Source organism: Piliocolobus tephrosceles, chromosome 21, assembly GCF_002776525.5.
Source record: "Piliocolobus tephrosceles isolate RC106 chromosome 21, ASM277652v3, whole genome shotgun sequence".
Taxonomy (NCBI): Eukaryota; Metazoa; Chordata; class Mammalia; order Primates; family Cercopithecidae; genus Piliocolobus; species Piliocolobus tephrosceles.
In genome coordinates, this window is record NC_045454.1 from 3,679,024 (window position 1) to 3,691,481 (window position 12,458).

The window sequence follows — 12,458 nt, forward strand, 5'->3', positions numbered from 1 at the left end:
AATTACATCTCTTTTCTTTATATGTTAAAAAAAACTAAAAGGACGTTCAATGTTTTAGAAAAAGGCCCACAAACGAAATACAGACATTGTTCAGTTTATTAATACGTTTCAATCTCCAAATCTGAGAGAGGTGAAGCAGGTCTCCCAGGGCCTCAGAAGCAGGAGGATTAAAGAATGGGTCCCTTGCTGGCTACTTCAGTGCTGTGGCCTTGTCCCAGGTGGCCATGGAAATCAGGGTGCGTACCCTTTAAAAGCAGCTTTGGCCTCCGAAACACAGTTTTCACAGTCTTTCTTCCCCTCCCTGCGCGACGCCTCTTGGCCGACATCCGGGAGAACCCGAAAGTCGCTCGTTGCCTGGTTGGATGCAGGGTACAAACTACATTACCCAGAAATCTGTGCCCAGCGTATTAGTAGCCGGAGTGCAGCCAATGACAGCCCAGAAACTGGGTGTTTCCTGCTGCTCGGGGAGGCGGGGCGAGACTTCCGGCGTCGCGGTCGTGACGTATTTTTCCTTTGCCCGGTCTGTGCATTCTGGTTGTGAAGGCTGAGTCCTAGATGGGGTCGGCTTTCTACTCGGCTTTGGCGGAACTTAGCAAGGAAAGACAGTGAAGGCTGCAGGACCTTCCTCCGCACTTTTGTTAGAATCCATGACCCCTGTCGTGGGAAGGGCGGCCTCTCGCGGAGGTGTCTGCCAGGGCTGGGCTCTTACCGAGGCCTCCACACGCGCCCTCTTGTCCTTGTCTCCGCCGGAGGCAGCCGCCTTAGTCTTGTGAGCGTTTTTACACCGGATAGACTGAGACTCGCAGTGCTACACTCAGCCCGAGGGCGTCCAGCGCGGTGGAGGCGTGGGGTTTCGGCTGAGCCCACAGGGCACAGCCCGTTCACCCCCTTCTCACCTTCACCTGCTTCTCATGGCAGCGGCGGTGCTGATGGACAGGGCTCAGGTGAGTGGGGGAAATCCCTCAAGTGTACACCGGCCTGGTTGTGTGTCCTGGATGTTCGCTCTCATCGCGCACTTGTCTTGACCACCCTGGAGGGCGGTCACTGTCGCATTATGTGGAGGGGTTCCGCCCCCCTTATCTATGGCATAAGGTGTGGAACGGACTCGAAGGCGCGGGGCAGTTCGTACAAATGCATGCATGAAAATGAGAATGAGTTTGGAGAGTTCCGGGAACCGTCTGTGCCTGGTGAGAACAGGGACTGGGGGTCAGAGGTGGGCCTGGAATGGCAGCCCGAGGAGCTGGTCCTCTCTTCTAAGGGTGCTGGGAGTCATGCAAGGTTTGGTACAGAGAAGGGAGGTCCTCTGACGCAGTTCTTAAAAGGCTCCCTCTGGCTGCAGGGTGGGTAGACTGGGGAGTATAGGATAGATGGGAAGATCAAGATGGAATCTACCGAAATAGTCCAGGTGAGCCTTGATGGTGTGGGCCAGAGTGGTGGCAGCAGAGGTTAGAGAATGCATGGGTTTTGTATGCATTTTATAAGTAAGGCTGACCAGATTCTCTGATGAGACATAGTAATGATATCCTGGGATTCTTCACATGTCTCTCTTCACTTGAGACTGGAGGCGATGAATGGAAGTCATTTCTAGTTTAGTGTCCTGAATCTGGGCCATGAGTTGTATGGAGTTATGTGGAGAAGTCACCACCTGGCGACCAATGGGATGAGTACTGGAAAAGTATATCAGACCCAGGAACAGGTACGCTCAAATGCTTGTAGGATTGAGTTGGGAGCGCTCAGGGAACCTCAGGTCTTAATCACCTTTGTTGGAAACAGATATCAGAGGAAGGAGTGAGGCAGGAATGGCTGGCTGAGGAGCTGGACCCCTGTCCCGAGTGTGGTAAAAGTCGTGGGAGATTTGGAGCAGAGGAGAGAGATGATCTGACTTGGATTTTAACAAGCTCTCTCTGGCTTTCAGGTTGAGAACAGACTGTGAGCATGAAGGATGAGCTACTGCAGTGGTGTTGATAGTATCTGGTCCAGAGGGATGGCCGTGGAGGTGAGAGAAGTTGGTAAATTTTCTGTTAAGTAGGGTGATTGGATTTTTTGATGTGAAGGGTGAATGAGAGAAGAGAGTCATGGATGACCCTAAGGTTGTTGGGTTTTGCTGTAGCTGGTAAAATTATGGAAATGCCATCAACTGAGATGGAGGAGTTGGCAGCAGGTATGATTTTTAGTGGTTATGTCAGGAATTAGGTTTCGGTCATGTTTAGGTTAAGAGGTCTCTTGTCGGCCGGGCATGGTGGCTCACGTCTGTAATCCCAGCACTTTGGGAGGCCGAGGCGGGCGGATTACGAGGTCAGGAGATCGAGATCATCCTGGCTAACACGGTGAAACCCCGTCTCTACTAAAAAAAAGAAAAGAAATTAGCTGGGCATGGTGGTGGGCGCCTGTAGTCCCAGCTACTCAGGACGCTGAGACAGGAGAATGGCGTAAGTAAACCTGGGAGGCGGAGCTTGCAGTGAGCTTAGATCGCGCTACTGCACTCCAGCCTGGGCGACAGAGCAGTGAGACTCCATCTCAAAAAAAAAGAAAAAAAAAGAGATCTCAGTCGACATCTTAGTTGAGACCTCAAGAAGACACGCAGGATTTTAGTTCTGGGGAAGGGTTCTGTTGAAGAAGTTGAAAAAAATGGTTGCCAGTGTGTGGAGTGGGATGGAGTATCTTCAAGTCATGGTGGTAATGCTGTTATTGAGTAAGAAAGTTGAAACTGGAGACTGAGAGAAAACTGGGTCTATTGCTTAGGCACCTGGGCGGCAGTGGTGGACAGTGTGAAGACACCAGCACTTCCTGGATACCGCGTGCAGAGTGGGATGGGGGAGGAGAGATGTCATGGAGGTGCCTATGGCATGGACCAGTGGTGGTCGGGATCTCAGATGTGAGGAAGGTGTAGTCCAAAGAGTAATGTGCGCTTTGGGAGGAGTGTGAACTGATGGCCTTAAGAATCTAGTATAGGCAGCTCATGGGAGAAGATGGAGCTGAAGTTTGGTTGTGTTTAGAGGCATTGTCTGGACAGCACCAGGAGAACTGGTTGGTAGGAGAGTGTTTGGGACCCTTCACGCCAGACCCAGAGTTGAGACAGCATCTGTCTGCACGCTTGCCTGGTTCTGCTCTGGGCTGGACACCGTGGGGAGAGGGACATGAGGAGAGAGCAGACATAGTGGTGCCAAGGTCTGTATCTCCTCTTAGTTGGGAGGCTGGGGAGGCGAAGGACTAAAGGGTGGGTATGTGAGTGTATAGACTAGGGAGGAGGGAGTTGTGGGGAGAGATGCTGCATGTGGACTCAACTGTACTCATCATGGCAGAGTTGTGTGACCTTCGAGGATGTGTTTGTGTACTTCTCTCGGGAGGAGTGGGAACTGCTTGAGGAGGCACAGAGATTCCTGTACCGTGATGTGATGCTGGAGAACTTTGCACTCGTGGCCACACTAGGTAAGTCTGTGTTTTAGTTGTCTAATGCTACATGGCAAATTATCCCAAAGCTTAGTAACTTCAAACAATAAAAATTAATTATCTCTCCAGTTTCAGTGCACTGGGAATCTGGTCAGAGCATTTTTTGTTGTTTATTATTTTGAGGGTTTTGTGTGTGTTTTTTTTTTTTTTTTTTTTTTTTTAGACAAAGTCTCACTCTGTCACCCAGGCTACAGTGCAGTATTGTGATCGTGGTTCATTGCAGCCTTAAACTCTTGGGCTCAAGTGATCCCCCCACCTCAGCCTCCTGAGTAGCTGGTACTATAGGTGCATGCCACCACTCCCAGCTGTTTTTACTTTTTGCAGAGATAAGGTCTTGCACCTCTTTATCCTAGGTTCTCCCCTCATCCTCTGGATGACATTTCCTGGGGCCTGACTGTGCCAGGAATTTCAGGAGCTGACACAGTCACTTCTTGTGGTGATTACAGGGCTGTCCTGGTACATCCTCCTTGGAGAGTATTTTTTCTAAACAGTCTGTTTTCTCTGTGGAGTGGGCCTACCTGCGCCACTCACCTGCCCTTTGTTTGCTTTACAGCTTTCATTTTCCCAGTCCCATGCAGTTGCCCAGTTGGAGAGGGGCAGAAAACCTTGGGTGCCTGACAGGGCAGACATCACTGCAGCCACAGTAAAGGAGACCTACAGAGGGCCTGGCCCTGCTGAATGGGAGCTGGAAGAGGGTGTCTGTTATGGTTGGGTTCAAATCGAACCTTCAGCTTATTTTGTGTTTGTCAGTGTTTTGTCGCCAAGGCCCATAGTGATTCTTCACATCTACTTTTCTTTCCTCATTCTTGGCACTTTTCCCATTTGTCATTTCTCACCTGTCTTCCATCCTTTGGGTGTTTTCCCACTTTTTTGGCCTCCATGTTTCACTTCCTCTCTTCAACACTAGCTTACTTTAATGTGTTATGAGTTTTGCTCATTAAATAGTCCTTGAGAACTAGCTACTTACTTGGAGTCAGATTTTCCTGGGCATGGACACACTCATTTGCACAGAGCTCACCTGACACCAGCAGCCAAGGCCCTGCTGAAACCCTCTTGCAGAGAAGTCAGCTAGAGGCTTAACCTCTACTCCCTATCCTGTATGCCATTGTGTTTAGGTCTTTACCCCGTAGTTAGGGTTCCTCCATTCTGTGACCTGTATAGGCCCTGTACTGACAACCAACCCTTCTTTACACTGCTCCTGGCTCTCTTGTCCTGCCAACAAGCTAGTGGACTCGCATTGGTGTTAGACACACATTTGTGATGGGGCTGCTGCCTCCCACCACAGTCAACATGCACTTCACCGGCATCATTTTGCTTTCAGGTTTTTGGTGTGAAGCAGAAAATGAGGAGGCACCTTCTGAGCAGAGTGTTTCTGTAGAAGGAGTGTCACAGGTCAGGACTGCTGAGCCAGGTCTCTTCCAGAAAGCACTCCCATGTGAGACGTGTGACCCACTCTTGAAAGACATTTTGCACCTGGCTGAACACCAGGGATCACACCCTACACAGAAACTGTGCACACGTGGGCCATGTAGGAGAAGATTCTCATCCAGTGCAGACTTTTACCAGCACCAGAAGCAACATAATAGAGAGAATTGCTTCAGAAGGGATGATGGAGGGGCCTCATTTGTGAAGAGCTGTACAGTTTGCATGTTAGGGAGATCCTTTACCTGCAGGGAGGAAGGGATGGACTTACCAGACAGCTCTGGCCTCTTCCAGCACCAGACCACTTACGATAGGGTGAGTCCGTGCAGAAGGACTGAATGCATGGAGTCTTTCCCACGCAGCTCCAGTCTCGGGCAACACCAAGGAGACTGTGATGGACAGATGCTCCTCAGTTGTGGTGATGGAGGAAAAGCCTTCCTGGACACCTTTACTCTTCTTGACAGCCAGATAACTCATCCTGAGGTGAGACCCTTTAGATGCCTACCATGTGGAAATGTGTTCAAGGAGAAATCAGCTCTTACGAATCACAAAAAAATCCACAGTGGAGAAACATCTCATGTGTGTAAGGAGTGTGGAAAAGCCTTCATTCACTTGCACCACCTAAAAATGCACCAGAAATTCCACACTGGGAAAAGACATTATACATGCAGCGAATGTGGGAAGGCCTTCAGCCGCAAGGACACACTTGTTCAGCACCAGAGAGTTCACACTGGAGAAAGATCTTATGACTGCAGTGAATGTGGAAAAGCCTACAGCAGAAGTTCCCACCTTGTTCAGCACCAGAGAATCCACACAGGAGAAAGGCCCTATAAGTGCAATGAATGTGGGAAAGCCTTTAGCCGTAAAGACACACTTGTTCAGCACCAGAGATTTCATACTGGAGAAAGGCCTTACGAGTGCAGTGAATGTGGAAAATTCTTTAGCCAAAGCTCCCACCTTATTGAACACTGGAGAATTCATACTGGGGCAAGGCCTTATGAATGCATAGAATGCGGAAAATTCTTTAGCCATAACTCTAGCCTCATTAAACATCGGAGAGTCCACACCGGAGCAAGGGCCTATGTGTGCAGCAAATGTGGGAAGGCCTTTGGCTGCAAAGACACACTTGTTCAGCACCAGATAATTCACACTGGAGCAAGGCCTTATGAGTGCAGTGAATGTGGGAAGGCCTTCAGCCGTAAAGACACACTTGTGCAACACCAAAAAATCCACACTGGAGAAAGGCCTTATGAGTGTGGTGAATGTGGCAAATTCTTTAGCCATAGCTCCAACCTTATTGTACACCAGAGAATTCACACTGGAGCAAAGCCTTATGAGTGCAATGAATGTGGGAAATGCTTTAGCCACAACTCCAGCCTTATTCTGCACCAGAGAGTTCACACAGGAGCAAGGCCTTATGTGTGCAGCGAATGTGGGAAGGCTTACATTAGCAGCTCCCACCTTGTTCAACACAAGAAAGTTCACACTGGAGCTAGACCTTATGAGTGCAGTGAATGTGGGAAATTCTTTAGCCGCAACTCTGGCCTCATTCTACACCAGAGGGTTCACACTGGAGAAAAGCCTTATGTATGCAGTGAATGTGGGAAAGCTTACAGCAGAAGCTCCCATCTTGTTCGTCACCAGAAAGCTCACACTGGAGAAAGACCTCATGAGTGCAACAGTTTTGGTGACCCTTTAGCTGCATCTCTTAAACTTGTTTAACACCAGAAAATTCACACAAAGAGAAAGGCCTTATGAATGCAGAAAATATGTCATCATCTTGGTCATCCTCATAGGATTCACACCAGAGCAATGCTCTGTGAGTACCCTTTGTGAGAGAACCATCGGCTAGCGGATGAGCATCGTATATTCATTCCGCCCTGGGGAGATTCCTGATAAGCACCACATATGTGGGAAGCTTTCATGAGGCGTGTTGCACTTTGTAACTGTCTAGGGTGCTTGATGGAATTATATCACTGCCAGTGCCTGTGGCGGAAGCCATCTTATTGCTACCAGCTATGTGTATCAATCACTCCATTTTGCTCAGGGAAGGCAGACTTCTGTGCTTTCTTTCCTGTTCCCTGCAGATAATCATGAGTATTTTCAAGGACCGCACCCCCCCCCCCCCCCCCCCACCATTGAGGGTCCTCATCTTTTCCCTCATGATTAGGTTCTGAGCAAACATGATCTAGCTGTGGCTAAAAGGACCTGAGCTAGGGTCTGCTGGGATTTCCTGACAAGATTTTGTCAGGAAACATGATAGGTGTGACTTACTTGTCTTACTGCCAAATCGCCCAAATTTGGAACTGCTTGTCCCATGCTGCTCTGGTTTAGACAGTGATAAAGGCCTGTTGTGGCAGCCTTTACTCTTGGGGATTTTGTTACTGTGTAGAGTAGATTGAGAAAAGAATTGGGTTCTGTCATGAAAGGAGTAACACCTTTTGTGGGCACCACCTTTATGTGCCTCAGAGGGGACCAAAGGATGGCAGAAGACAGCTCTCAGTCTAGTTTGACCTAATTTACACCATTGCCCTAGGCCTGCTGGAAAGACTAAAAAAATTTTTGTGCCTAACTTTGTGGCCTGGCTGCCAGGATTTCCTGTGAGCCCAGTGAGGGCATAGGTGGTGTGAAAATCTCCTGTGCTTCTGGAAGCACCGTCAGTTGGGTCCCTTGACTGTCACGTACTCCCCAGCACTGTTGAGGGATTGCTGTCTTCTGTACCTGTACAGGATCAAGTCCCTGATATCCAGAATCCCATAGGCAAGTGACACTGACTGTAAGACCTCTAGAGCAATGTGAAAATCATGATTGGTACATAAACACAGAGATAATGGAGTGGGGGTGACTGTGGCAAACCAAAGGAGACAAACATTCTAGAGGGGCATCCACAAATATTGGTGCAGTTGTGGGATGGGGGTGCATAGAAATTCTCAGTACCTTCAGACATCTGTATCTCCTGTGGCCAAGGCCACTGTCAGAGGAAATAATCTAAATGTGGATCCCTGTGTCTCCCCGGGCAGTTGACCTTACAGCCATCACTGCACAGACAGGAACCTCAGCAGTGACAGAAGACAGACCCAGGGATGGGTCTTCTCTGACCCAGCCAGCATCCCTAGTGACTGAGGTGGACGCGGACTTCATTGCTCACCAATTTTTAGCAACATTGAGGCAGGGCTCATTCTCCTGAATTGTAGGGAGAGGAGTATGGTAGAGCCAAAATAGTTGACATCTAATTTTCCTAGTGGAACAGTATATATAGATTTTAATGAGGAACATTTATTTAACAGCTTTATGGAGGTATGATTAACATGCAATAAACTGCATATATGTAACGTGTAAAATGTGCTATGTGTCAGCATGTGTATACACCTATGAAACCACCACAGTCAAGACATCCAACACAACAAAAGAGTGTCCCTTTATAATCCTCAGTCTTTCCTCATCTTGTTTTCCACAGTTCACAAGCAACAGCAAGCATTTTCTATAATTTTATAAATGGAACCGTATGGTGTGTACTTTTTAGGGGGTGGGGCTCTGACTTTTTCAGTAAACATAACTATTTTAAAGTTAATCCATTATCTTGTTGCATGAATCAATTGTTTACTCATTTGTATTGCTGAGTAGTATTTCATTGTAGACCACAAGTTTTCTTTTTTGTCAACTTAATTGTTATGGATGTTTGGGTAACTTTCAGATTTCGGCTACTACAAATAAACCTCTGAAGATTCGTGTGCAAGTTACGACTGAATGATATTCCGTTCTATAAATATACCTCAGTTTCTTTATCTGTTTACTTATTGAAGGACAGTTGCTTTCAAGTTTTGGCAGTTATGAATAAACCTACTACATATTTGTATAGTTTTTCTGTAGACATGTTTTCAACTCATTTGGATGCATGCCAAGGAGTGCAATTTTTTCTGTCATATAGTATGTTTAGTCTTGTAAGAAACTGCCAGGCTATCCTCCAAAGTGGCTGTACCAGTTTTATTTTATTATTATTTTTTTTGAGACAGAGTCTCGCTCTGTTGCCCAGGCTGGAGTGCAGTGGCATGATCTCGACTCACTGCAACCTCCACCTATTTTAGTAGACACGGGTTTTTGCCACGTTGGCCAGGCTGGTCTCGAACCCCTGACCTCAAGTGATCACCCTCCTTGGCCTCCAAAAGTGCTGGGATAACGGGGGTGAGCCACTGCGAGGGGCTGTGGCTGTACCATTTTTGCATCCAATTAACAATGAATGAACATTCCTCTTGCATCTCATCCTAGTCAGCATTTGGCATTTTCAGTATTTTGGATTTTAAAATGCCATTCAAATAGGTGTGTAGTGGTATGCCATTGTTGCTTTAATTTGCAATTCCCTAATAACACACAATGAATATCTTCTTTTTTAAGGCACAGTTTCTTTTTTAAAGGCAGGGTTGTTTTGTTTTGTTTTGTTTTGTTTTGTTTTGTTTTGTTTTGAAATGTGCTGGGATTACAGGCATGAGTCACTGTGCTCAGCCTGACTGGGGTTTTTTTAAATCTGAGTTTCACACATCTGAGTAAGTGGCTTGCAGACAGAGAAGTTAACAACTTTGGCTGTCAGTTTGTACCTGTGATTTGTGAATACCAAAAAGACAAATACAGAATCTAAGAAAACATATAACAGTCCTGTATACACACAGCAGCTGGCAGCCCTATTCCCAGTGTGTCCCATGTACCTACCATTGACCTGAAACCCAGTTCATACATGCTAATTGAACATTTTGTAGAGCAGTAAATACACATCATCACACAGCTTCCCTATTCATTTTTATTTTTATTTTTTGAGATGGAGTCTCGCACTGTCACCCAGGCTGGAGTACAGTGGCGCTATCTCTACTCACTGCAACTTTCGCCTCCGGGGTCCAAGTGATTCTCCTGCCTCACCCTCCCAAGTAGCTGGGATTACAGGCACCCACGACCACGCCTGGCTAATTTTTGTATTTTTAGTAGAGACAGGGTTTCACTATATTGGCCAGGCCGGTCTTGAACTCCTGACCTCGTGATCTGCCCACCTCGGCCTCCCAAAGTGCTGGGATTACAGGCGTGAGCCACCGCACCCGGCCTTCATTTTTACTTTTTGACAAGTCTTTCCATTTATTATCTTTACTTACCCCTCCAAACACTTAATAAGCTATGTTTTCAAGTTGTGGATAGGAGACAGAAGCATAATGTGTCCAAAGTTCCAGCACAGCCAGTCTCAACTTCATTCTTTGACTTCTCAGACTTTTGCTCAAACTTCACTGTAAGCTTGCTTTTTCCCCTTCACATGTCACAGATTTCCGTAGGACTATTTCTGCCACTTTTTTTGAATAGCAATATAATCATGGTTAGTCCAAACTGCACCGTCCTGTAAGCCCTCTGCCATTTCACAGACCTTGGTCAGAGTGAGGCATTCCACGGAGTGAGGGCCTTGAGAAACATCCTGACCAACTGCCTGACTTTCTTATCACATCCTGCTGGGAAAAGGTCCAAGGGAGGTCACTATCACACCCTGCCGGAAAAAAGGCCAAACTGCCTCAGGAACATCTTATGAACATCCTTCAGCTGGGCGCAGTGGCTCATGCCTGTAATCCCAGCAATTTTGGAGGCCGCAGCGGGCGGATGGCCTGACCAACATGGTGAAACCCTATCTCTACTAAAAATACAAAAAAATTAGCCCGGCGTGGTGGCACGCACCTCTAAAGCCAGCTACTCAGGAGGCTAAAGCAGAAGAATCACTTAAACTCCGGGAGGCGGAGATTGCAGTGGGCCGAGATCATGCCATTGCACTCAAGCCTGGGTGAAAAGAGCAAGACTCCTCAAAAAACAAACAAACAAAAACCCCACCATCCTCCTGGGCAGCAAGCCATACCCTCCCACCGCCCCCACCCCACCCCACCCCACCCCTTACCCTTCTAACCCAGACCTATAATTGCCCCAGCCTGTAAGCGATGGTGGCTTCTGGCAGTAAGCTAGTTCTCTCCATTGCAGGTCTTGTGCTGGACATAAAACCTGCTTTGCTGTAGAGCTGCCAACTCTCTGCCTTTCTTTAACCCTCGCCTTCCCTTCAAAAGCTAACAGTCATTATTAATAGATTTCTGTAATTTTCATTTCACAAGCATTTTCACAATTTCAACTCCCTGTAAAACGATAACTCACTTCTCAGGAAGGAGATAATCTTAGCCGGGGGTGGTGGAGGGCGCCTGTAATCCCAGCTACTCGGGAGGCTGAGGCAGGAGGATTGCTTGAACCCGGGAGGTGGAGGTTGCAGTGAGCCAAGATCGCGCCACTGCACTCCAGTCTGGGCGACAGAGTGAGACTCTGTGTTTTTATTAGGGATAATAGGTGCCCTATGTACATAGGCTCCAACTGTGGAATGGCACAAAATGTCCTGTCAGGAAATGGCATGTATCAGCCACTCTCATTTTCAGATAGGATTGAGACTTTTAAAATAAATGTAAAGTATTTCAGACAGAATTAATAAGTATTAATTTTTTTTTTCTCTTCTTTTTTTTGAGACTGAGCCTCACTCTGTCGCCCAGGCTGGAGTCCAGTGGCGCCACCTCGGCTCACTGTAACCTCCGCCTCCCGGGTTCACGCTATTCTCCTCCCTCAGCCTCCCGAGTAGCTGGGACTACAGGCGCCCGCCACCATGACTGGCTTTTTTGCATTTTTAGTAGAGTCGGGGTTTCACCGTGTTAGCCAGGATGGTCTTGATCTCCTGACGTCGTGATCCGCCCGTCTCGGCCTCCCAAAGTGCTGGGATTCCAGGCGTGAGCCGCCGCGCCCGGCCAGTAATAAGTATTATTAGAATAAAAGCATTGCACTCTTGGTAGGAACGCAATCACTGACTGTACAGACGGTAATGATGTTTTCTTTTGGATCCAGAGGCACAACTTCACCCTTTCAATCTACGTCGATATCTCCTGTCATCTTTTGTGCAAATTCCCAGCCATGTAGTCTTTGTTCTCTTGGACCAAGCATATTGAAGCTTAATAAACAGAAGTCAAAGCTTAACTGTATGTGTATTTGAAAAGCAACATATGGCTGAGAGGCATGAGTACAGACAGAGTGCCTTTATGGTATGGGGTGTCCCTTTGGGGGTTGTAGCCTTTGGGAACTTGCAGTGCTTCACAATCTGATATCATAGGTCCCTCACATTTCTATGAGTATCCTAGACCTTACTTCAAGAAAATCTGGTTATGTCGCCTTTAAAAGCAACCCAAGCCCCGCCCTGTCTTTGGAGTCCGGCACTCCGTTTACCAGCTCCCGTGACGGTGCCACTGAGCCTCTACCCGCCATATAAAGCCTGACCAACGCTCTAAGGCAAGTTCAGAAGCGGGGTCGAAACTTCATAACCCAGAAGACACTGCGGTTCTCGGAGGTGCAACCGACCCAATGAAGGTACAGGAAGGAATGTTTGCGTGCGTGCGTGCGTGCTTGCGTACGTGCGTGCGCATTGTAGGAGGGCGGGACTTCCGGCGTCCTCCGCGGAGGTTGATTTGGTTCTCGCTGGTGTTTTTACTAGCTCCGGCCTTTGGCGCTCTATGACGTCACAGAAGTGACGGAGCGGAAAAGCGCGA

The 12,458-nt window shown here is 47.7% G+C and overlaps 1 protein-coding gene across 4 annotated transcripts; it reads left to right on the forward strand.

Annotated features, from left to right (window-relative positions):
* The first annotated feature begins 505 nt into the window (after window positions 1–505).
* Window positions 506–8,608, forward strand: ZNF304 (zinc finger protein 304). 4 transcript variants are annotated; one of them, XM_023201490.1, is made up of 4 exons: window positions 506–944; window positions 1,916–1,996; window positions 3,303–3,429; window positions 4,772–8,608. In XM_023201490.1, exons 2-4 carry the CDS (start codon window positions 1,943–1,945, stop codon window positions 6,592–6,594), a joined length of 2,004 nt encoding a protein of 667 aa, XP_023057258.1. In that variant the 5' UTR covers window positions 506–944; window positions 1,916–1,942; the 3' UTR covers window positions 6,595–8,608. The 4 variants fall into 4 exon arrangements, with proteins under 4 accessions (XP_023057258.1, XP_023057257.1, XP_031790716.1 ...); XM_031934855.1 differs by having other exon boundaries at window positions 525–944; window positions 4,004–8,600; XM_023201489.1 differs by lacking the exon at window positions 1,916–1,996.
* The last annotated feature ends 3,850 nt before the right edge of the window (window positions 8,609–12,458 follow it).